This window comes from Pseudorca crassidens, chromosome 1 (assembly GCF_039906515.1).
Source record: "Pseudorca crassidens isolate mPseCra1 chromosome 1, mPseCra1.hap1, whole genome shotgun sequence".
Classification (NCBI taxonomy): Eukaryota; Metazoa; Chordata; class Mammalia; order Artiodactyla; family Delphinidae; genus Pseudorca; species Pseudorca crassidens.
In genome coordinates, this window is record NC_090296.1 from 43,410,718 (window position 1) to 43,436,632 (window position 25,915).

A 25,915-nucleotide genomic window follows, 5' to 3' on the forward strand; every position below is an offset into this window, starting at 1 on the left:
ACACACCCCTCCCCCCCCCAAAAAAAAACCCTCTTGCAAATTTGATTGGGTTTTACATTGAATCTATAAATCAGTTTAAGGAGAACTGACAATACTGAGTCTTCTGATCAGTTTGTTTATATAGTTCACTTTCTCACCAACATTTTATAATTTTCAACACAAAATCTTGTACAAATTTAAATTTATATCTAAGTATTCCTGTTTTTGATGTCATTTTAAAAGTGGTACATAATCCTCATTTTATAGACGAGGGAATAAGTAACTTGCCCAAGGTGACACAATTATTAAGTGACAAAGCCAGTATGAAACCTACGTTAGCTTATAAACCACTATCCTGGTTTTAATTATGATGCTGGTTTTCTTATTCTGAAATTGTGGTTACAATGGTGACAGAGAAGCAGCCCCAACTTTTTTTAACAAGAAAAATCCCATTATCATGATGGTATAAAAGAATTGATTCCCCCAAAGTTTATGTTTCCTGAGCTTAGGTTTTCCAGATCTGTTCAAATCGTTTTAAACCACGTTTGTCTTAATTTAGAAGCCTCTGATCAATACAGTAGTGAACCAGTGTTTTTAAATATATTGAATATCTCACCCTGTAGTTAACTAGTATGAGTTATTTTAGTTTTAAAAATACATACCTTTAGCATTTGATTACATACTGTGTGCTCACCAGTAGAGATACAAAGATGATTTCTTGAACAACTCCCAAGGGACGGTGGGGGAGGAGGAATACATTTATATAATTATAGTAAATTTTACTATAGTAAACACTGTAATAGATATATACACATGGTCAATGGTGGAACAAAAGCTTCTACTTGGTTGGGGTTAAGAGTAGGCTGCACTCTTATTTCATATTTCGGAGTTCCTTTAAAAAAAAAATAGTTTGAAAACTATTAAGAGGGAAACGTGTAAAGGGCTTTGAGAGGGAGAAATCTGTCAATCATTTCAGAAGGCTTGCTTTTGTAGGTGGTGGGAGTCCTTCAGAAAGACCAGTTAAGAGATAGCCTAGGCACAGTAAATACAATATGGATGTGGTAGAGCGCAGGAAAGTAAAAGGTTCCGCCTGGGTTTCATTTCCAAGGTGAGGAACAGCATTAGAATTGTTTTACATTAAGACTTCATTTTTTTCATTTGTGGATTTCTTAGTAGCATTTTGATAGATTTTTTTAACGAGATATTAATTTGTAACCTTAATTTGCTTTTCAAATCTTAATTTGAAGAGTATTTTAATGTTTCAATCAGTTAAACATATTGAGGACCTACAACTTTATTTTTCTCATTTATTTTTCAGGTTCCTTTGAGAATGATAGAAATGAAAGCAAAGGGATAGTCTTATCAGATAAGTGCTTTTTTATCTGAATGTATTCGGTTTCTTCCATAAGATGGCTTTAGTAGTGCTTAGTTGTCTTTAACTTCATTTGAAACAATTTTGTTAGATTGTATTGTGATAGCTGTCATATCAGCATACTTTTTTAAAAAAAGCATCAAAATTGGTGAATTTTTGTGTAGCCATTTTAATATTGAAGATGGAAGGAAAAAAACAGCAGCATATTATGCTTTATTCAAGAAAGGTTAAAACACAACTGAAAAGGCAAAACATTCGTGCAGTGTATGGAAAAGGTGCCGTGACTGAACGTGTCAAAAGTGGTTTGCAAAGTTCTGTGGTAGAGATTTCTGACTGGACGATGCTCCATGGTCGGGGAGACCAGTTCAAGTTGATAGCAGTCAGATCGAGACGTAAATTTCAGAACAATCAACGTTATACCACGCAGGAGATAAGCTGACACACTCAAAATCTCCAAATCAGGTGTTGAAAATCATTCGCACCAGCTTGGTTATGTTAATCGCTTTGATGTTTGGGTTCCATGTTAAGCGAAAGAAACCTTGACCATATTTCTGCACTGCGATTCTCTACTTACGTAACGAAAACATTCCGTTTTTAAAAACAAATTGTGATGGGCAATGAAAATTGGATACTGAACAATAATGTGGAATAGAAGAGATGTTATGGAAGAATCCGAACAAACTTTGGCCAACCCAATATTATTTGTAATCTCTAAACCAAAACTTTATTCTTTAAAACGTTTGTAATTTTCTTTCCTAGGTACCAGTATCGAGGTTTACAGTAATAAGGTATTCAGTCTTTGCTGAAAATAAATTTGTTATCTTGTCGAAGTAAAATGTGCCAGCCATTTTTCCCCCCAGAGGCTAATCATGCCTCAGTGGTGCAGTTACGAAGTGCCCCTACAGCTGAACCTAGATTATTTATTACTCCTTTGTATAGTTTTATGAAAATCAATTGCTTTTCTTTTCTAATAGCTGAGAAGCTTAGTTTTAGATTTATCTGATATATGTTTTTGAGGTGGCTTAGCTGCTCAGATTTAAGTTTCTTGAGAACCATTGTCTGTTTTTTTAAAGAGGATTATTAGCTATTCCAATGTGAATTTAAGAACAGATGTACTCACAGTACAATGAAAATAGAAGATTCATGTGCCATTCATACTTTGGAAGTTGGAAAAGTATAGAATGGTCAGACTGGCTTAGGGATACTCAACTTATTATCCATCCAGCTTAAGTTGTTTAGGTGTCTGCCCAAGGCCACTGGTGTCATTCTGAGTTAAATATACGGGTTGTAAGATGTAGCAGGTAATTTTACATAAAAGCAGCCATGGTAATGAGATACTGCTCTTGAGTTGTTTGTATAGTAGTTAAGTATTCTGGTATAATGATTTGCTGTTTAAACTATACAGATGCTCAAAGTCCGGCAACACCCTGCTGCTAATAAACTTAGTGACCTCAGGAAAGCATGACAGTTGAATGGAGTGATACTGGCATGAGGCCAATAAAGGGTGTGTGTACGCCTGGCACGCTTGGCCTGAGTTCAGACTGTTTCTTCCAATACTCATTTTTCCACTCAGTATCAGTTCTGTTTCCACATGCATTCTAATTTATTTTTAAGCATTAAATGTGCGTATTTTTATTTCAGCTTTACAGATCAAGAAATTCTTTAAGTGACAGGATAGGGGCTTTCTGAATCCTTAAATCCACTCCTCAAAGTAAAAAAAAATAAAATTCTAAAGATTAACAGTGTCTGATGACCGACAATCATCTCACTAAATACAAAATTGGGCAGTGGCATCAATTGCCTACAAAGTTGGTAGGTACTTTTTACACAACAGCCCAGCAGGATACGATCTTTAGGTTATAGATGAGTGAAGAAATGGAGTTTTGAATTAATCTGATTCCAGAGCAAGGAATTTTACAACAGGCATAAAGCAGCATCCTAATGCTGAATAAATATGTGCTCAGCTACCCCCACCAATTTTGTCAAGCAGATATTAACCAAACTTCAGTCGTTACAAGACAAAGATTTAATGAAAGTTTGTCAGTGGGTATGTATTAATCCAAAGGGCTAAATAGTTAAATAGAAGTAAACGAAGTAAATGTTACATGTTATCATCATCTGATTCATCTTCTTCCTTCAAAGATTCCTGTTAAAGAGAAAAGTGTTTAAAATCAATTTTTAGCATTGCTATAACAGCCTGAATCTAATTAAGCACTTGTCATTAAAATTCTTTGTAAGTGAAAATGAACACTGGTTTAGAATAAGACATTCAAGTAAAGAAACGGGTAACTAAAGTACATCTTGCTGTAACAATCAATGACTATATTCTTGATAGGATACACACAGTATGAAAGCATTAAATGTCCTGGAAAAACTTTGCCATTTTCACAAGCACAAAAAAATTTTTTTTGGAACCAGGGCAACTTTATCCCCATTGAGGATAACCTAGAAAGTTTTCATCCTTCAGTTCAGCTCAACTCTTAAGGGTTATTTAAGAAAATTCAACGTATCTCCATATCTTCAGCTAGAATCGTTTTCATGCTGTGGCTTACCTTGGCATATTTCTCTGCCTCTTCCCTTATATCTTTTGGAACAATTTCATGTCTTCCGTTAGTTACTGTAAATTAAGCCATATATTTAAATGAATTAAAAACAAGGACTGTAATTGTGATTTGCAAATACCATATAATCTAGCCAATCTACAAGTGTAAATACCAGATTCTCTGAACTCATCTTTGTGTGTTTTCCCTACATATTAAATCTGCCCAAATTTAGCTCTTATAATAAAGAATACATTATGCTAAGATTTATCCTGATGCTATTAAGTCCTGAGCATTCATTCACAGCATGGTTAGATTTTAAAAGCTGTCCTTGAAGCCTTACAGTTGCCATGCTAGAAAGAAAAATGGTGATTTCCCAGTAATTCTTTTTTAAAATATGCAATGGGGCTTCCCTGGTGGCGCAGTGGTTGAGAGTCCACCTGCCGATGCAGGGGACACGGGTTTGTGCCCAGGTCCGGGAGGATCCCGCATGCCGCGGAGCGGCTGGGCTCGTGAGCCATGGCTGCTGAGCCTGCGCGTCCGGAGCCTGTGCCCCACAACGGGAGAGGCCACAACAGTGAGAGGCCCGCGTACCGCCAAAAAAAAAAAAAAAAAATGCAATGGATGTTTCAAAAGAAGTAAATAAACTAGTCACAGCTTTAGTCAATTATTAAGCAGAGCTTTTCCTTCAAAAATAGAGTACCTCCTAAATTTGTTCTGGCTCTGTTTGTATTAGAAGGGCACCCAGTGGTCAGAACACATTGTGGCCAATATTGCAGTTGAATGTGTGCCTATTTCATGACCCAGCAATTCCACTCTTAACATATATTTCTAAAATGCTACTACATATGTGTACCACAATAGATGTACAAGATGTCCACAGCTGCATTGTTCATTTTACAGTAAACAAACACTGGAAAGTGCCTAACGGTGTAACAACAGAAGAGGAGATGAATAAAGTGTTATTTTCAGACAACAGAACACTGTACAGCAAGCCAAATGAACAAAAATACTACTGTATGTAACAAAACTGATTTACACAAATATAATTTTGTGAAAAGAAATGAGGAACAAACAACAGGTCAAGAACTATGGTGTTAGGATTCAGGATAGTGGTTACCTCTGGGGAGAAGCCTAAGGGGTGATCTGGGGGGCTGGTCTACTTGTTGACCAAAGCAGTATTTACATGAATGTATCCATGTTGTGACAGTTATCAATTCATTTGTTATTTGTGTACTCTTATATGTGTATACACCATTACTAATTTTTTGTTGTTTTTAAGAAAAAATAAGGCACCCAGTAGTACATTAGGTTTGGTACAGATGACTCTGAGAGCAAATAAATGTAGAAAAATAACTTACTTTCACCAACCCAGCTGAGCTCTAGTTCAAAAGCTTTATCCTTAACTTCATCATGTACTATGTAAATTCTAGAACAGAAAGAGGACGTTAACATTCATTTGGTCATCTACATACATAGTTCATGCACCTAGCTCAGCAAATTAGAACAGCCATTCCTAATGTAAGTATCTGTAAAATGATACACACATTATATACAGTCTATTATGAAAATTACACTAGGACTGATTAAAAAATTAAACACTCACTACAAAGGATTCAATATACCTTACACCTTTACAACCCAAGTTGTTTATTTTGATATTCTTTTTTTTTTTTTTTTTTTTTGTGCTGTATGCAGGCCTCTCACTGTTGTGGCCTCTCCCGTTGTGGAGCACAGGCTCCGGACGCGCAGGCTCAGCGGCCATGGCTCACAAGCCTAGCCACTCCGCGGCATGTGGGATCTTCCCGGACTGGGGCACGAACCTGTGTCCCCTGCATCAGCAGGCGGACTCTCAACCACTGAGCCACCAGGGAAGCCCTTGATACATTCTTTTAGAGACATACCTGAAAGATACCTCCTAAGGAACATATATTCAAATGGGAAAAGGCCATCATTCCCTGTGTGCCTTTTCAGTATATTTTTTTCCATTCATTAACTGATTTTTTAAAAAACCAAACTAATTCATTAGTTTACAATTAGTGGTCTCTTCGTTCTGCACCTTCTTGGCAGGAATATTTTTAAACCCCTTAAGGTATGTCCCTTAACCTGGCCTTCAAACAGTACATGACAAATTGCTGCCAGCAAGAAGGCACTGTCACACAACATATTAAAGTAGAAGTAAAAACAAAGTATCAGCAAAACTTTCTTATTTTATACTTTCCACCATCTTATACAACAAAGTAACAAAAGTAATTTGGAGAGTATTCCTAAAGCCTTGCTTTAAGAAAGCACCTTAAAATTGCTAGAACTAAGTAAAAGAAGCATAGTGCTCCATTTTATTAAATGATAAAGGGATGGCTTTCCTACACGGAACAAAGTAGAGTCTAGTGTTATCTTTAAACATAAAAGGTGCAGGAAGAACTGATTTCCAGAAGACTTCTCAGTGAAGGAAATTGAGTTATCATGTTAAACTGCTGTGCAATTCAATAAGGATTACTTTTTAACTAGTTCTATTATATGTTAGTTGCCAGTGTCCCCTAGGTTGTTATTAACTGACAGTCATAGAATGGAATGGATTCTGCTTCTTCACAACTGGAAAGGGGGGAAGGGTCTCATGGTAAAGGGGGGTGGGGGGTGGGAAGTGAGGGTAGCAGGAGTGGTGGACGATTAGTACAAAATTATAAAACACTTGTGATTTTAATACTTTGCTACAACCATCAGTATAGAGATTAAGGGTACCATTCAAATAGTATATTTATTATTATATAATAGAGCCCTCCAAGACTTTTCCCTTGCATGTGTTATTAGATGTAAAACCTGAGACACGTGCACAAAATGCTGACTAGACCATGTTCATGTAGTTCTAATGTGGAGTAGTTAGAAGTCTCTGTGAATTCTCTGGAATATTACATTTACTACTTTTAACTCTGAAAAGCTGGCTGCAACACCAGCATTTTATTAGATTTTTTGAAATACCAAATGCCTGCCTTCTTTGATGTAAAAAAAATCATGGGCTTCGAAGCATGTTCACTGAGCTTTTACTGGCTTTGTTGTTGCTTACTATTACTGTAATATGAACTACTTCAGGCTTTCTTCAGCTATTGCTAGATGTTTTGAAACACTGCTCTTCTCATCTTGTTACAACTTTAGCTGTAGACCTTAAAGTTGTAAGCTAAGGTTAATATTATCGGGACTTCTGAGATTTAAGAAGTCGGGAGCTATCAAATGAAGTCCGTAGAGGTTCACTATATCCTCCTATTCTTGAATTCTGTCACCTGAACAGGAGTATATTTTGTCAAAAGCTATTTTTCCCCATCCTATTCATTGTCACTTGGATATTCTCCTTAATGAGCCTTCTGAGAATGTTGGATTCACCTTCTAAAACTTATGCAACAAGTTATTTCCAAACAAAACGGCCTCAGGGTTAATGTATAAGGTAAGGTCAACTGAAATATTTTTGTCAATGCTAAGGAAAATTTCAACTTACATTTTTGCAACTTCTTTAACAACATCACAGCAGGTCATTTCTTTCATCTACAGAAAATAAAATATATATTCATTATGTTATGATTCAAAGAAGAACGCTTTCCACTTGTGTAACTTTCCAGGTTCTTTCCACAACTTTTATCAGTAACCCCATGCTCTTGAGATAGATTCTCAGATATAAAACCAAAGAAAATAACCTGAAATACAGAAAGACCAGAACCAGAGTTTTTTATTTACAGTGTAATGTTTTTTAATGATTATGCCAAAACATATTCTGGACAACCCTTGGGCACCACTAATTTTGTGAAAAATATTAAAGTTTATAAAAATCTAGATTCCTTTATGAATTTATTCACAGGCAGACCCTGACATTTAAAACATTAGCAAAGAAATGTTTTTTTCTTTTCTTCTTTATAGCCAATTCAGGATAATAAAATGTAAACAAACCACGAATACCTTCTATATTCTAGAGGGGGATGAAGGAGTGAAATAAATTGTCCCTCATGAAACTGTTTAAGACAAAAATGCAAAATGTCAGGGAAAGCTTTGAAGAACCAAGATCTGAGTGGGGTCTTAGTTGGATCTGATTTGATTTTGAGGAAGATAAATGAACAGCACAAAGCAAAGTGAACATTTGGAAATCAGGGTAGAAAAACAGCCCTTAAATGCCCAGCAGAAAAGTCTGCTGTACTGTAGGTACTGGAAGTAACCAATGCAAACATTTTTTTAGGAATATGTGTTTCTGAACACAGCTGACAAACAAAAAAAGAGCAAACTAGTGTTCATATTCTGGATATGTGGAGGAGGATGGAAAATGGCGAAAAATAATGAATATAGTCATACAGCAGTCCAGACTTGAGGTGTATATCTAGGCTTATTATTTATTTTTGGTATTTTTTTATATTTAGAAATCTTGATCACCCAGCTTATACAAATAGGTAAAATATTGGAAAATAACAACTGTTCACTCAATCTAGATGGAGATATTTTGTTGTACAGTATCTTTTCTGATGATTAATTTTTTTCATGTTAAAACTGGGAGTGAAGAAAAGGAAAATACCAATATTCATACTTTTGCCCTTACATGTTAAGTTCTATATTTAGTATGTTAATTGTAACATACAAAGACAAACTTAAACTTGAAAAGATACATCTTAAATGTCAAAAATATTTTTATATATGTTGGTAAAGTTTATTTCATAAAGTTATATTCTTGGTAAAACAGAACACAAGCAGAAAAGCAGACCAGAGTAATGCAGGGGTTGGCAAACTCTTTTTGTAAAGAGCCGAGTAGTAAATATTTTATTAGACTTATTGGGATATGGTGTTTGGTCCCCGTCACCAACTAAACTCCACTGTTGTACTAGGGCAAAAGCCAGAGACTGAATATGGCTGGGTTTCAATAAAACTTTAAAAAGCATTGCAACTAGAGATTATCATACGAAGTGAAGTCAGAGAAAGACAAATAACCATATGACATCACTTATATGTGCAATCTAAAATATGACACAAATGAACTTATCTATGTAACAAAAACAGACTCAGACACAGAGAACAGAGCTGTGGTTGCCAAGGGGGAGGGGACTGGGGGAGGGATGGAGTGGGAGGTTGGGGTTGGCAGATGTAACTATTATATACAGAATGGATAAACAAGGTTCTGCTGTACAGCACAAGGAACTATATTCAATATCCTATGATAAACCATAATAGAAAAGAATATAAAAAAAGAATGTATGTATTTGTATAACTGAATCACTTTGCTGTACAGCAGAAATCAGCACAACATTGTAAATCAACTATACTTCACTTTAAAAAAAAAAAAATGCAGGCAGTGGGCCAGTTTGCTAACCTCTGATTTAGAGCATATGTTTTCATCATTAAGTGTACATGTTCCTCAATAGAAGTAATCGTTCTCAATTCTTAAGTACGATTTGTTAGTATTCCCATTCCTTGCTAGGATTTAACCACAGAGGACAAAAGAACAATTGTACTAAACAATCTATTTTCAAATTTCCACATAATACTACGGAGAGATCAAAGCAAAAGAGAAGATAGTAGAAGACAGGGACTTAGCACAAACCAGGGAGTATATGATGGAAAAGAACACTGGTCTAAGAGTTATTAGGTCTGTGAATTGTTCATAAGCAATATTCTATGACTCTAGCCAGTATGTTTAACCCAGGGCTGGACTTGGACTAAGTGATCTCTAAAGTCCTTTTGTCAATTTTATCAATACTAAAATACCAAACATAAATTAGGCTTTTATACGTCTAGAACTTGCCATTAAATTCCAAGCACTAAAAAAATGTTTTCTAGGACCTAGCCTTAAATAAGCTGAATAAGTTAATTAGTTGAGCAAGGCTCCAGTACAGCATTAATATTTAAATGTATATAAAATTTTTTCTCACTGTAATTTACCAAAATGTTGATGAATCATACACCTGTCTTTAGGGAAGTTTCTGATAAGCAATGAAGAGTTGGTGGGTACTGTTTCAATATAAAGTTGATCAATTTATGGCTAAAAGGAAAGCCAGCAAATTTTTAAGAAACCTTTTTCACACTAATAGATAGATGATGGGTTCCCGTGCCCTATTTAGCTAGGAACAAAAAGGAAAGAGAAGCAAAGGAGCACAGACTCTTAATGTGTAAGACTTCCACAGACAAAAGCTGTTCTCCAGATGGAAGAAATGATACAATAAAAGAGCAAAGTTCTCAGCCTAAGGGTCACAGGGCTCCATGAATGGGCTTCAAGGATTTTGTGACATTATATGAAGATTTGTTCGTATTTTTTTTGGATTAAGCAGCCACCAAAATCATAAAGGGATCCATGACCCAACTCTACAGGTAATATGCTACCAGCTTTCCTACTCAGCCACCTAGCTAGCAGCTTCAGAAAGCTCTACTCAAAACAGCAAACCACACTTGGAGTAAAAGGTTTAGTTTGTGGTGATAAAATTTCACCACATGAGGATAATGCTATAGCAAAATTTCAAGCAGTAAATATGTATGTATTACCTGAAGCTTTTCGATTTCTGTCTTTGCAGCTTGTCTGGCTTTGCCAATGGCACAGCCCCAATAACCCTATTTAAAAAGAACATACACGAAAAATACATATGTATTATTAAATTAATATACTATCATAAGTCATTAATGACTATTGTTTATTTAAAGGTTAATGAAAGGTTGTTAAATGACATTCAAAAACACATCTGGAGAAATATAGTCAAAAGACATTTTAATGACCACCAAGGGACTCAAAAAAATTAAAATAACTTAAATCTAGAGTAATCTGTATTATTTTCAAGAAGTATATCCAAAGAAAAACAAATTATTTCATTATGTATATACACTTCATGAACTATAAGCATTTCTGAGGACAGGAATAGAAAAAATTTTAGCATTCTGACAATGGAAGTTATTTTAGAGAAATAATTCCTAAGAGTTAAATAAGCCTTTTTTTAATATATACATATGAATTATGTGTGTGTGAATATATACTTTTTTTTTTTTTTTGCCACACCAGCACAACTTGTGGGATTTTAGTTTCCCAACCAGGGACTGAACCTGGGGCCTCAGCAGTGAGAGCACGGAGTCCTAACCACTGGACAGCCAGGGAATCCCCTAATTTATACTGTAAAAGTTTTTTTACTTGTGTAACCAGTGTATAATGACAAAACATAAAGAACATTTTTTTTAATGAGTATAAAAAAAACCATAAAAATCTCAGAAGACACTTAAGAAAAGGTAATTAGAGAAACGTCCAAGAAATCCCACTTGAAATCCTTTTTAAAAAGGGAATTGGGGAACTCCCTGGTGGTGCAGTGGTTAGGACACAGGCTTTCACTGCCATGGACCTGGGTTAGATCCTTGGGTGGGAAACTAAGATCCCACAAGCCGTGTGGCACAGCCAAAAAAACACAACAAAAACAAAACTTTAAAAGGGACGGCATTGGGCTTCCCTGGTGGCGCAGTGGTTGAAGAGTCCGCCTGCCGATGCAGGGGACACGGGTTCGTGCCCCGGTCCGGGAAGATCCCACATGCCGCAGAGCGGCTGGGCCCGTGAGTCATGGCCGCTGGGCCTGCACGTCCGGAGCCTGTGCTCCACAGCGGGAGAGGCCACAACAGTGAGAGGCCCGCGTACCGCAAAATTAAAAAAAGGACGGCATTACATTCACTTTTACATTCATTTTTAAGATACTGCTAATATTTGTAGTAATAAAGGAAATAGCACATATTCAAGATTTTATCTTCACTATGCAGTTTCTATAATAGCATATTTAAAGCCACAAATCTGGGACTTCCCTGATGGTCCAGTGGTTAAGACTCCACACTCCCAATGCAGGGGGCGATCCCTGCTGGGCGAACTAAGATCCTGCATGTGGCATGGCTTGGCCAGAAAACCAAAAAAAAAAAGCCACAGATCTTCCTCTGCCTCACATCCATAGGTTATTGTCATTAATGTTAAAACAAGAAAAAAATGTTACCTTCCTTGAAAGAATATTAAAGAAACCTCATATAATCCAAATACATGATTTAAGTGCTTAATGAGAGACCATTAAACTAGAAATAGAATTTCAGATGATTCAAAACTACTCACATATGAAACACCCGATGGGTCAATCATGTAGAGTTGTGCACCATCATTCACACTGTAAGACCCTAACATGAAACTACATAAAAGTAAATTAGTAATTTTAAACCATGATTCTTAATACCAGAAAAGTATTAAAAAGTACAGTGATAGGGCTTCTCTGGTGGCACAGTGGTTAAGAATCCGCCTGCCAATGCAGGGGACCCAGGTTCGAGCCCTGGTCCGGGAAGATCCCACATGCTGCGGAGCAACTAAGCAACTAAGCCCATGTGCCACAACTACTGAGCCTGCGCTCTAGAGCCCGCAAGCTACAACTAGTTAAGCCCAAGCGCCTAGAGCCCGTGCTCTGCAACAAGAGAAGCCACCACAATAAGAAGCCCGCGAACCGCAACGCAGAGCAGCCCCCACTCGCCGCAACTACAGAATGCCCGTGCGCAGCAACAAAGACCCAATGCAGCCAAAAATAAATTTATAATAATAAATAAAATTTAAAAAATAAAAAGTACTGTGATAAAAATGCAATTGTACTTTCTAAGACAAACATTTACTAATACCCATATAACTCATAGTAAACACTTTGATAATGTAGTTTGGATAAAAACTAGTATATACTTGAAAACTTTTCACAATTCATGTGCCTTTGTTTAGTATTAAACTTTCTGATGAAACTTTCCTGAGAGGACAGCAGTGGAGAGAAAGGAGTACTGATAGATGGACAAGTAATAAGGGGGCCCAACAGCTAAAGGAATAAACATGAAAAAGCCAAGGGGACAAAATTCCTGATGTGAATACGCTGAAACTACCTAAAACTCTTGTTCCACCCTTCATTCTTTTCTGGCTATTCCCCGGTATTCCTCCATTTATTTTCCTGCAATAAAAATTGCAGGAAAATTGGTTCAATGCATTTTTTTTATGCTCAACAAATTAAAATTAGGGTATTAAAAAATCATATGAATTACTGATATTTTGAAATTACACGTAGAAAAGAAACCAGCCTTATCATTTCATGTGCAGAATACTGTAACAGCTACATCCCATTTAAGAACATCTGACCTATTGCTTAAAGTATATCAGATGGAAACTAATGAGAAAACTGAAGTGTCAGTATAATTGGCTACTAAATAGTAACAACATGGAATATATTTAAAATCAGTTTGCCATTTCCTGAAAATGTTTGGGTTTAGTTCCAGATACTTTTTTCCCCCAGTTTTATTGGGAAATAATTGACATACATTGTTATATAAATGTAAGGTGCACAGCATGATGGTCTGATTTACATACACTGTGAAATGATTAGCACAATAGGTTTAGTTAACATGCATCATCTCATATAGATACAATTAAAAGAAAAAAAACTTCCTCCTTTTGTGACGAACTCTAAGGGATCTACTATATTAAAAATTTTCCTTTTTATCACACATCAGTGTTAACTATAGTCATCGTGTTGTACATTATATCCCTAGTACTTTAAAAGTTTATATACCTTTTGGGACTTACCTTGTGGGGCAGTGGTTGGGAATCTACCTGCCAGTGCAGGGGACATGGGTTTGAGCGCTGGTCCTGGAAGATCCCACATGCCACGGAGCAGCAACTAAGCCCGTGCACCACAACTACTGAGCCTGTGCTCTAGAGCCTGCGAGCCACAACTACTGAGCCCATGCGCTGCAACTACTGAAGCCCACATGCCTAGAGCCCGTGCTCCACGACAAAGACAAGCCACCGCAATGACAAGCCCATGTACTGCAACGAAGAGTAGCCCCCTGTCGCTGCAACTAGAGAAAGCCCGTGCACAGCAACGAAGACCCAACGCAGCCAAAAATAATTTTAAAAAAAGTTTATATACCTTTTGACCACCTTCCTCCAGAGAATTTATTATAATTAGATTAAAATATTACTATGAATTCTGTGTTTTATCCTGTCCAAATCTGCATAGTCTTTCATTTTTCAGTTTTTATTTTTAAGTACATCATTTTATTTAATCACTGCCCTAATACTTCTTGATGATACTTCATTTTTTAAGGGTATAAAAGGCTAATTAGATTCTGAGAAAACAAATACCTACAGTACAGATATCACTGAATATCTCAGTAAATTTCATACCTGCAGCCAAAAGGTCTAACAGCACTGTAGAGTGTATAGGCATGTACATACATGGCCACTCTGTCTGCAAGATGCTGTGGGGAAAAACAGAAGAGCTTATTAATACTCTTCTCTTTCTGTTCCAAAGGCTCTTCAACATGTTATCAGCTTACTTTTAGTGGAATGTTATATCCAAAGTTAGATCTAAAGTTGGAAGCCTCTTCTCTCGCAATGTCTGCTAAAGAACGAGCATCTGCCAACAAACCCGCTACGGCCTGAAAGAAAAAAAAAGTACCAATTCAGTAGATAACATTCCTATCACAAATCAAGGAAAGTATGCAATTATTACAGGCTTATTTGATATTTTTAACAAGTATCACTATTAGAATAAATCTGTTTGGCTTAAAGGTCTTTCTTTACAAGGCATTCTGGCATTTTGATGCTTGAGTACGGGATTACAATTTGGAAATTTCCCAAGTGTGACTACATTGTTTTGTCCATTGATCACATTCAGAAAAACCTCCATGTCTCCCCATTCTCCACTTCATTATAAAGAACAAAACAACAACAAAGAAGAATATAACCATTTGTTTTGGTTAGAACTGATCCTTTATTTAAAGCCATTCTGTGTTCAAAAAGCTATTAAAAGTTTTCACCTAAAAGGCACAACCTCAAATTCCTTTTTCAGCTTAACTAATAAATTGTAATGACAAACCAAAACATGACAAACCACAAATCTGGTGGCTTAGAATTGCAATTACTAAACCACGTGCTGAGACATCCCAGGGCACTATAGTGAACTCAGAGTTGTGGGGCATTTTAAGTTTGGGGGAAACATATGTTGAAGTACTTAACGGTTTCAACATTAGATCATTCTACATTCTTTTTACTGCCATCCGCTCGTTGAAAAGCTGGGTTGCCATGATATAAAATAAGTACTGTGCAAAAAACAATGCAGAACAGGAAACGGGGTGGAGGTGGGGGGCGGCATCTAATCCAATTCCAAAGTTTAAGAAGTTGTGCAGTACACATTAGTTAACTGTGACTGTTTAAAAATATTTTTCTTTTGCTGTATGTGGTGAGTTTGTTTTTGTTTTGTTTTTACAGCTACTAAGTTTTTAGGACACAACCACTTAGTTGTTTAGACCTACATATATAATAAACAGAACCACTGGGTATTTCTTTTGGTCTAGGGAAGCCATGAAAACAGAAAAAACTACTGAAACACTTATGGGTACTGGGAACCAGTGGCACAGAAGATTTGCAGAATTTAAAAATAAGTACTATCAAAATTTTTAATAGCCTTTTTTTCTACTGCTACCTAGTAGTAGTAGTAATGATGAAAATCCTTAACATATTATTGATCATTCATTACATGCTAATAAGCATTTTACATAATTATACATGAAGGTAGGTAGGTACTATTACCACCATAGTTTTGCAGGTTAGAAAACTGCTGTTTAGAATAACTTCCACAAGGATACCCAGGTAGTAATTTTCACCATTTAAACAATCTTCCATTGCTTTGGATAAAACCCACTGTGAAGTCTAAAAATTTATCAAATCACTTGGAGACAGAACATTAATCCTTCATTTTCTCCAACCCTGTTCAATGTCTAAATGTTTTGCCAATTTCCAGCTATAAGGAATGCCATCAGTTTCCTGGCTTTAAATAACAAATGGGACAAATGTGAAAATTCTAGGATGATAAAATTCTTTCCATCACTAAAGTGCTTATAAGCATATATGATTTTTTTCCAAAATATACCTATCTAAAGTTTTTTTAAGTGAAAGAAAGCAGGATTCCTTACCTCATACCAGCTAGGTTACAATCTGGCAAGTTTCAAGAAAACATACCAGTTTCACTGGCAATAATAAATTTGTTCAGGAGAGAAAACAAGTTCAAAAAAAAAATCTGAAGCAAAAAAAAAAAAAAAAATTTTTATCTGTAGCTTTATAGTTTACTGGCTATATTTTGCTAGTCCTTTTTGTGTTTGTAACACATCTCATTTAGAAATAACAAAGCTACTCGTATTTCAGCAGAATGAGTGGATCCTATAGGATCTCACCCTGCAGAATGGTCTCTAGAGTAACACACAGACCATGCAGACCCAAGTATGAATCCCAGCATATTTCTTTACCACCTGTGCATCTTTTTCTCATCTGTAAAAATGGGATTAATATTACTTGTACTGGGTTGTCAGGATTAAATGAGATAATTTATGTAAAGAACTAGCATAGTACCTAGCACACAGTGTTCTCTTTTCTTCCTTGACTTTTCAGTAAGCAAAGTTAAAAATCATTTCTTTTTTTTTTGGATTGTTGCTCTTACTGAAGAAAGTCTGACATCTATATAGGATGACTTCAGTATATACCAGTAATGTATCTATGTCTTGGCCTGCAACTGTGCAAAGCAGTCACTCAAGATACCAGCTGCATGAAATAAATACAGTGATGCTTATGAAGCTACTAGAAAGCATGTGTTCACTTTTCCCTTCATCGGACATCCTTTCCTGATGCTCCACCTTACTATAAAGGTCTTCTCTTTCTGATAACATCTTCAGTGTAACAGTGATCCCCAGAAAGGATACAAAAAGCCAAAGATTCATTGCCTCTCAAGCATGTACCTTCATTGATCTATACTGCCAAGATTTCTTTTTAACCCATACTTCTCACCCCCTCCCCCCCTCCTTTTCTTAAGGCAACTTGGTTTTTCATATCTATCTCCAATCAGGTTATACAATAAGAATGCTACCTTCCTTTTAGACAGTGAGCTGTTCACAAACCAGTAACTTTCTGATTACTTCTATAGCTGCTCTCTGCTGTTTCTGCCTCAGTGCTGAAGTATTAAATGGGTTCTTAACAATCACATTTTCACATATTCCAGTTAGTTATTTCACAAGAAACTGGACAAGGCAAAAAGGAACATTTTTAAATGTAACCTTACCATTCCGACATGCCGATCAACATTAAAAAGTCGTTTGTTAGAACCTTCTTCATAAAGTTTAGAAAGGACTAATTTTTCTACCCCAAAGACAACGCCATCTTTACATCTGATTCCAATAGCTGTACTGAAACAAGTAGAAGAAAATCAATTTTTTTAACTGAAAAAAAAAGAAACTTTGTAAACCCAAGTTTAAAAAACAAAAACAGGCAAATTTGTTTCTTAAAGCATATCAAGTCTTTAAAATAAATACATTTGAAAACTAGAAAGGACAGTCTAAAATGTGATGAATTAGATCCATATAAATAATCATGTGACCAAAAAAATCTCGTATCATGACATGGAAAGATATTAATACATAAGTGAAAAAAGATGCCAACAAAATATGTACCAAATGGCACAGTGTCTAGCATATATTAGCCATCTTACAACAAATGCCGACTAAAGTCATGTGCAATTAAAACTGGTATGTAAGGGCTTCCCTGGTGGAGCAGTAGCTAAGAATCCGCCTGCCAATGGAGGGGACATGGGTTCGAGTCCTAGGCAGGGAAGATCCTGCATGCCGCGGAGCAACTAAGCCCGTGCGCCACAACTACTGAGCCTGCGCTCTAGAGCTCGCAAGCCACAACTACTGAGCCCGTGTGCCACAACTACTGAGCCCGTGTGCCACAACTACTGAAGCCCATGCGCCTAGAGCCCGTGCTCCACAACAAATAGAAGCCACGGCAATGAGAAGCCCGCACACCGCAACAAAGAGTAGCCCCCGCTGACCACACTAGAGAAAGCCGGCATGCAGCAACGAAAACCCAACGCAGCCAAAAAAATTAATTTATTATTTAAAAAAAAATGGTACATAATATGCATACAAAAGACAGGCTACATACAAACTAAAAAGTTACCAGTGACTATTCTCGGTGGAAAGATTATAATTCTTTTTCTTTCTTTTGCTTTTTCTGCAATAATCATGTGTTGCTTACTATTTAAGTGTAAAAGAATAAACATTTTGTACAACTGTTTAAAACAAAGTAGATCAAAAAATAATCTGAAGTAAAATGTGGAGAAATTATACATTGCCATTTCAAGATGAAAATACATGAATTACTTTAATCTTCTAATTCTTTTAACAAAGAGAAACAACCAGAAAAATGAGCTGAGCCACAGGCACAAATATGTAAAGAATTGCAGACACTCCTTCCCCCACACTTCAGGTATCTTTTCAAGTTTAAACTCCTTGGCCCAGCTTTCAGCACTCCCCAAGAATCTGCAAAGCCCATCTAGCGAATTCAGTTTCCTGTTATAGAGGTCTTGTGCTCTACCAAATTCAACCTCACTGTCACCCCTCAAACACCTTAATGTTCATTTTTGCTTTTCTGTCTTTATTGCGGTTATCCTGGGTACTAGAATACACTTCCTCCTCACCACTGCCCATTTAAATAAATTTCCACAAACTTTTGCAAAGTCACTTGAATAGCCTCAGGTAGCCATTCCCAATTATCCCAACTCATCATCTTCCTCACCTTTCAGAACCTAAAACATTCTTTTTTCTAAACTAAAAGTTCTAAAAGTGTGGTTTGTGAGGTCAAAATTATTTTCATAAAAATACAAAGACAGGGGCGTCCCTGGTGGCGCAGTGGTTGAGAGTCCGCCTGCCGATGCAGGGGACACGGGTTCGTGCCCTGGTCCGGGTGGATCCCACGTGCCTTGGAGCAGCTGGGCCCGTGGGCCCTGGCCGCTGAGCCTGCGCGTCCGGAGCCTGTGCTCCGCAGCGGGAGAGGCCACAACGGTGAGAGGCCCTCGTACCGCAAAAAAAAAAAAAAAAAGTGTGATGTTTCTGATAGTTTATAATGAAATATGTCTAATTTGGAAGCTCTGTTATAACTCAGTGAACCAATATTTTCCAAATGACCAACTCACAATGTTGACGGGTAAAACATGCAAAGTGTAAGACAGCCCAACAGATTTTAATGTAAAAGTAGAAAAAGTTCATTGTTATGTTTTCTGACTCCACACTGCAACTAATCTTTAAGAAACATTTGTCCAGTTTTGGTATAGTATCATAAAACAACATGAAGCCTGATTTGTTTCACAAGCTCCAACAAAAGTAACAACATACTGAAGCAGAAGGAGATATGAGACTCTCTTTAATTAAGATTCAATTAATTATTGAGATTTACAAAAATGTAAAACAATGCCACTCTTCTCACAACATTTTTTTCTATGTTTTGGAAAAGTAATTTGCATTAAAAATGTTATTAATGTTATTAATGGGCTTCCCTGGTGGCGCAGTGGTTGAGAATCTGCCTGCTAATGCAGGGGACACAGGTTCGAGCCCTGGTCTGGGAGGATCCCACATGCCGCGGAGCAACTAGGCCCGTGAGCCACAACTACTGAGCCTGCGCATCTGGAACCTGTGCTCCGCAACAAGAGAAGCCGCGATAGTGAGAGGCCCACGCACCGTGATGAAGAGTGGGCCCCGCTTGGCACAACTAGAGAAAGTCCTTGCACAGAAACGAAGACCCAACACAGCAAAAATAAATAAATTAATAAACTCCTACCCCCAACATCTTCAAAAAAAATGTTATTAATGTTACTCAAATATTTTAATAAATGTTAATTTAAATTATTTGTTAACATGCAGTTGTGTTTATTACTGTTACTTAAATGAATTTATAAGTATTTTTAATTTTTCAGTTTCAATTTCTAATATGGTAAATATTGATGAACCAATAACCTGCATAAATAAATGCTCTTCAGGGTGATGTTAAATATTGATAGAACCTACAACCTACATAATTAAATGTTCTTCAAGGTCCTCAGTGATTTTTTTTTCCAGGTATAAAGGGGTCCTAAGGCCAAAATTTTGTGTACATTTTTGTTCCAAACAATCTAGCCTTTCAGTTATGTTGCTCAATCTTCCTTTCATATCCTGTCTCCTCAATGAGGCTAAAGGGAACGATTATAATTTTACCCCGTTTCTCCTTTTGCATATTACCTGCTAGGAGCATACTTTTATAAAATAGTTTTGATCATGATATATATATATATTTTTTTTTTAATAAAATATTTTTAAGTATTCACTTATATGTCAATTATTTGTTTTGGTAGTTCCTATGCTTAACGTAACAGGTACTCAAAAGTATTTGCCTTCTAAATTCCCGAGATTGAATTTCTATCTCCAGGACTTCCCTGGCAGTCCAGTGGTTAAGACTCCACGCTTCCATTGTAGGGGGCATGGGTTTGATCCCTGGCTGGAGAACTAAAATCTGACATGCTGTACAGGCACAGCCAAAAAATAATAATATAAATAAAAAATTTAAAAAAAAGAATTTATCTCTTTTTAATGCAGAATATAATCATATCAAATTATTTGGTTAAATGTTTTCTAACTATCAGTTTATATGCCAGACTCGTAAGAAAATTCATATGTAATTTTTCTATTTTCTACTTTCTGTGCCCACAAAACAAACATTTTCAAATTTCATTCTTATGGTAAGGTATATGAAGTAGTTAGGTTAGATGTCCACATCCCAATTTTACAGACAGAAAAGTAACATTCAGAGGACTGAATAGTGGAAACCTATATAATATTACCATTAGGCAGCAGCTAGGAGAAAAAGTCACATCTTCTGATCCTCATCCAGTATTCCATCATACCAAGTTACACAGATCCCTTTAAAAGAGGAACTTTCCTAGTAATTTTTCTTTATGCAGGAAAAATACATTAATTTTTAATCTTTCCATTTTAAAAAATTATATTTCTTCAAGTTTGCTTAAATGTAACTGTTTTAAACCATATTTAGAAATACTTTATAGAAAACAAATTGCTAAGATACCCAGACCCTCACAGGCTAGTCTCAATTTTCTGGGTTACAGATGACTTCAAAATGCATCTCCAGTTTTTCCCTTAGTCAAGACATCTCCCACCAGTTTTTTACACCAATGAAAATGCAAGAATGCAAAGGAGGAAGAGAAAAACAATGACTTCCTCAAGTCTTTCTCCAGCTCCTTGGCCTATGAGCCTATCTTCTTTAACCAACAGGAAAAAAAAAGTGTCAACTTAGTTTTTCTTTTTTTTTTTTTAGGTCTTTAATCCATTTTGAGTTTATTTTTGTGTCTGGTGTGAAAAAATGTTTTAATTTCACTCTTTTACATGTAGCTGTCCAGTTTCCCCAGTACACTTATTTGCTTTCATTTTTTTTTAATTTTTAAATTTTTTTATTGTCAACTTTTTTCTTGAATTTGACTCTCTTCTGAACTCTTTCAGGCCTTGCACACAACGACAAATACAGTGCAGCCTAAAATTCTTAACAGCCTTACTTCTATTATATTATCAGATACTGACAGTTTGTAAGTAACAATATCTATAATAATACATTTAAACACAGAATCTACTAGCTTCATTAACAAATCCTGTAAGAAGACTTAAAAAATATTTTTGCTCAAAAACTTTAAAATACTATTTCATAAACCATTAGAAATCCACATACCTTCTTTCTACCACCCAGAAAATGCAAAAAATGAACATTTATTTATTCAGTAACTACTGAGGGCTATGCGCTAGCCCATGCAAAGACCAGTTACAGTCTCTACCCTCATGAAACTTCCATAATCAAATATCGAAGATACTAGTAGAAAGTGAAAAAACTACATCTACACGTGGACTTTTCTAAAATTCTGGAAACATTTCCCTACTACACAGGTTTTCATTATAATGAAAACACCAAGCTCAAACATCAACACCATTTGTTTAGTAGGCCTAAAAAAAAAATTTTTGAGAGATCTGAATGAGATGTCATGAACAAAATTTTTTTCATCCCGAAGCTGCTTTAGATTCAAAAATACGATTATTTTTATATATATATATATATATATATATATAAAACTGAATCACTGAGCTGTACACTTGAAACTAACACAACATTGTAAATTAACTATACCTCAATAAAAAAAAAATTAAAGGGGCTTCCTTGGTGGCTCAGTGGTTAAGAATCTGCCTGCCAATGCAGGGGACACGGGTTCGAGCCCTGGCACAGGAAGATCCCACATGCCGCGGAGCAACTAAGCAACTCAGCCCATGCACCACAACTACTGAGCCTGTGCTCCGCAACAAGAGAAGCCACCGCAATGAGAAGCCCAGGCACCGCAATGAAGAGTTGCTCCCGCTCGCCACAACTAGAGAAAGCCTGTGCGCAGCAACAAAGACCCAACACAGCCATAAATAAATAAACAAACAAACTCTATTAAAAAAAATTAAAAATGAAACCAGTTTGTGCAGACTATGTTCAATTAGAAATGATTTTTTTTTTAAATGATCATATATGAGACACAGATGTAGAGAACAAACGTATGGACACCAAGGGGGGAAAGCGGCGGGGGGTGGTGTTGGTGGTGGGATGAATTGGGAGATTGGGATTGACATGTATACACTGATGTGTATAAAATGGATGACTAATAAGAACCTGCTGTATAAAAAAAAAAATTTAAAAAAATCATATAACTGATTGCAAAAATTCTTCAATATAAGACTCAGAGAATTTGTCAATAAGCCAGTAATTCAACTAAGATGTTACAGTGGTAGCAAGGAATCATTTTAGTGAATTACTCTAAACAAAAAAAGACAGAGTGAAGGAAATAAGTCCAACGGGAAAATATCTTAGTGATCCTACACCTTTTGGAGTATGGCAGCAGAAGAGAAAAATAAAAAACATCCCTGCTGAGATGATCATGTGACCAACTGCACAGGACATTTAAAACACAAGGAAATAAAAGATCAGACGATAAAGTCACAATCCTAATGGCCAAGGAAAACAATGATATGTATCAGGAATTTGAAAAAGGAATAAAGGTCTAGCAAAGATGTTGATGAATTTGGTTTTATACACTTCATTTGAGACTTGGCAGAATGTCTAAGTGGATAATTCTGGAGTCAACTGAAAATATAGGCACATGGAAAGATCTGGCCTAAAGAGAGATCTGGAAATGACTAATAAATTGAGATTATTTTAGGGCATATATTATTCTGTGCCAAAGTAACATAACAAACCCTAATTACCAAAAATATAGAAAAGAAGACATTTAATACCTGGTTAAAACATGGTAATTTCAAGTAAAACAATGTTTCTTACCTACTATTTTCCACAGCCTTCATAGCATACTCAACTTGAAAAACTCTTCCATCAGGAGAGAATGTAGAGGCTGACAGGTCATACTAGGAGGAAAAGGCAATAATAAGCTTATAATGATGTATCTTTGGCAGTAATAACCTTACACTTTTTTTTCCCCATAAATGGCTTACACATCAGAAATGTGTGTTAAATCTCAACACAGATTTTGCTTTAAAGAGAAAGGGGAAGCATGTCAGAGCAGCAACAGAAGCTAAGACAAAGTTATACACTTTAGATTTCTGCTAGAAAAGCAATGGATACAAGTCCTGCATCAAGTCAGAACTTTTCCCACACAGGACATGGCTCATTTCTGAAAAAACTGCTATGGTAAAAACAGCATTGGAGCATTTTAATTCATAGCTGTGGCACTAAGAAACTGAGGGACCTTGGACACATCATTTAGCATTCAGACATTTAATAAGCATCTATTATATGTTAGTCACTATAAGGAAATACAAAGACTACTCATTCTAGAAGTCCTTCATCTTCAAAAATCAGACCATGAACAAATCTAGGAGCTGAAGATACAGCAGTAAATCAGAAAAGGTACTATGATGAAAATAAGACAGGGTGAAGTGATAGTCTCAGGGACTACCACAGACTACCTGATCAAGTAAGGCATTGTTGGGGCAATTATATTTAGTTATTTAGGCTAAGCTAGAATTAATAACAAGTAATTAGTCATTTAGGATATGGAGGAGGAGCGTCCTGGTATTTGGCATAAAAGACCTTAGGGTAGAAATAAGCTGAGCACAATAAGAAAAAGAAATAAGGCCACTGTATCTTGAGCACCATAAGTGGTAAACAGAAGAGTAAACTATATCAGAGGCATATAAGGGCCAAACTATGTTAAGTCTTTTAGGCTGGAGTAGGAAGTTTTCATTTCTATTCTAAATCCAACAGAAATTCATTGGAGTTTGAGGGGGAAAGGAGGAGAGGTTATGTCTAATTTTTTTAAAACGTTGTTCATCTGGAAAATTAATTAGAGAGGGAACAAGAGTGGAAGCAGAGGTTAAGTATTCCAAAGGTAGTGTCTTAGACTATAGAAAAAGAGATGGAAGGTGTTATCGTTGGAGGGTACAATCAGAAAAACCTTGCTAATGGATTGGCCCTAGGAGTAGAGTAAAAAAGAAATTAAAAGTGCATCATAGATTATTTTTCATTTGCGCAACTAGAACTCGCCCATTCACTGAAATGAAAATTGTAGGAGATGCAAAATGGCAAGGGAAAAAGAAAACCCAGAGATCTACTTTGGACATGTCATTTGAAATGGCTATTAATCAAGTGGAGAGAAATGTCAAGAAGACAGGTCTTCATATCCAGAGTTCTTGGGACAAGTAAAGACAGGAGATAAGTCTTCAACAGTGGTGCTTCCTGGTCTCAGTTTGTTGATTTGTTAAATGAAGATCCTTAACTCTACCACTGTAATACCGAAATATCTCACCTGGTTATATTATCAAATATTTTTAAAGGGTTTGTAGAACCCTTTAGAACACTATTAATCTAGGGTAATATTAATGTAGTTGCAAAGTCAATTTGCTACAACAGGCATTACTGAGCATCAACTAATCCAAAAACTATATGACAATCTTAGCATCTCATAACCGAATGGATTAAACCATTCCAAGTATAAGTTGCGTATTATCAAACTCGGAAAACCAGTATTTGGGCCTAATGGTGAGTATAAAAGTCTTGTGCACAGTAGGAGTATAAAATGAACTGAGAAACCCATCATTCAATGCCTCTAGTGAAAACCACCAATAAATATTTCTAAACAAAAACTGTATTTTCTACATGGAGAAATACATAAAAGGAGTAAGCAGAAGATTGCATATATGCAGTTCGTTTGACAAAGGAAAGTAGTAGGCCGAAAAAGTTAACAAATCCAACTCCAAAATCCTGAACTGTCTTCAAAGTCAGAAGCGGTTAAGTCTGTAGCTAACCATTTAAACGCTTAACGGTACTGACACCTCATAGTGCTGTTAAGTAATTTGTACAGGAAAAGCTGAGACACAGGAAAAATGGAAAGGATTCTTCCGATTCCGCTTTTTAGACTATTTTTCTTATCAGTTCTGAGAAGGCTCCAGGGACTCATACAGAGCGGTCCATCACTACACTCGAAGGAAAGACAGAGAATCCCCGTGAGGCAGCAGCACCCCAAGAACTGCAAAGGGGTTCCTTGGAAAGCGGCGTCTCTGCCCTTGGACTCTCAAGCCGCCTTGCCTCAGTGGTTCTCAAGAGGCTAACTGTCGCCCAAACCCTTCACTCACACACAATTTCAGGCCCCACGAGTTTTCACTTTCGGTTTCCCTAAGCGACTAAAGAAAGTGACTCAGCAACCCAAAGCGGCTCCAAATCTAACTGCTGCGCGGCAAGCCCGCCACACCTGAGCTGAGAAGCTTCAAGCCACGGTCACTGCAGACGCGGGCCTAGCAATCAGCGTCGGAAAGACCCCCGGTCCACCGCGCAACTGGAAGCGGCCCACCTGCCTCCAGGAAGTACCAGCGCACCCCGGGCCGGCGCACCCCTCGCGGTCCGTCCGCGTTCCCTTCCCACGCTAATCCTTATGTAGACTATCACGCCGAGAGACAACGAACTCACCCCGGTGCCGATTGAGCTCATCGCGCTAAAACCCACGGGGACGCCTAGGTCTTCAGGATCTAAAGCGATCCCCCTACGCTGCAGCACGCAGACGAGTAACAGGCTCTCTCATTGGCTCTTCTTTCCACCAATAGCCTTCTCTGTGGCTCGTTCCTGGGG

At 36.8% G+C, this 25,915-nt stretch overlaps 1 protein-coding gene and 1 long non-coding RNA gene across 4 annotated transcripts in view; one reads left to right on the forward strand and one right to left on the reverse strand.

Annotated features, from left to right (window-relative positions):
* Window positions 1-13,886, forward strand: part of LOC137223033 (uncharacterized) — a 27,069-nt gene extending 13,183 nt beyond the window's left edge. For 2 of the 3 annotated variants that reach the window (XR_010942698.1, XR_010942699.1), the window contains exon 5: window positions 1,298-13,886. This is a non-coding gene — a long non-coding RNA (uncharacterized lncRNA). The remainder of the gene's footprint in view (window positions 1-1,297) is intronic. The other variant, XR_010942697.1, reaches the window with a different exon arrangement.
* On the reverse strand, window positions 3,363-25,915 carry PSMA3 (proteasome 20S subunit alpha 3). The gene is made up of 11 exons (XM_067734639.1): window positions 25,757-25,915; window positions 23,117-23,199; window positions 16,995-17,118; window positions 14,221-14,322; window positions 14,069-14,142; window positions 11,975-12,047; window positions 10,393-10,458; window positions 7,379-7,425; window positions 5,253-5,320; window positions 3,904-3,968; window positions 3,363-3,497 (listed from the first exon to the last, which is right to left on the reverse strand). The coding sequence occupies exons 1-11, from the start codon at window positions 25,775-25,777 to the stop codon at window positions 3,453-3,455; spliced, it is 768 nt and encodes a 255-aa protein (XP_067590740.1). The 5' UTR covers window positions 25,778-25,915; the 3' UTR covers window positions 3,363-3,452.

What these genes read in the sequence shown, in the direction of transcription:
- PSMA3 (XM_067734639.1), bottom strand. Translation starts at nt 25,777, where the DNA reads ATGAGCTCAATCGGCACCGGG. An exon ending in AAGGCTGTGGAAAATAGTAG is followed by an intron (nt 17,119 to 23,116) that starts GTAAGAAACATT and finishes TACTTGTTTCAG; the next exon opens with TACAGCTATTGGAATCAGAT. An exon ending in CAGAAATCGAAAAGCTTCAG is followed by an intron (nt 7,426 to 10,392) that starts GTAATACATACA and finishes TATTTTCTGTAG; the next exon opens with ATGAAAGAAATGACCTGCTG.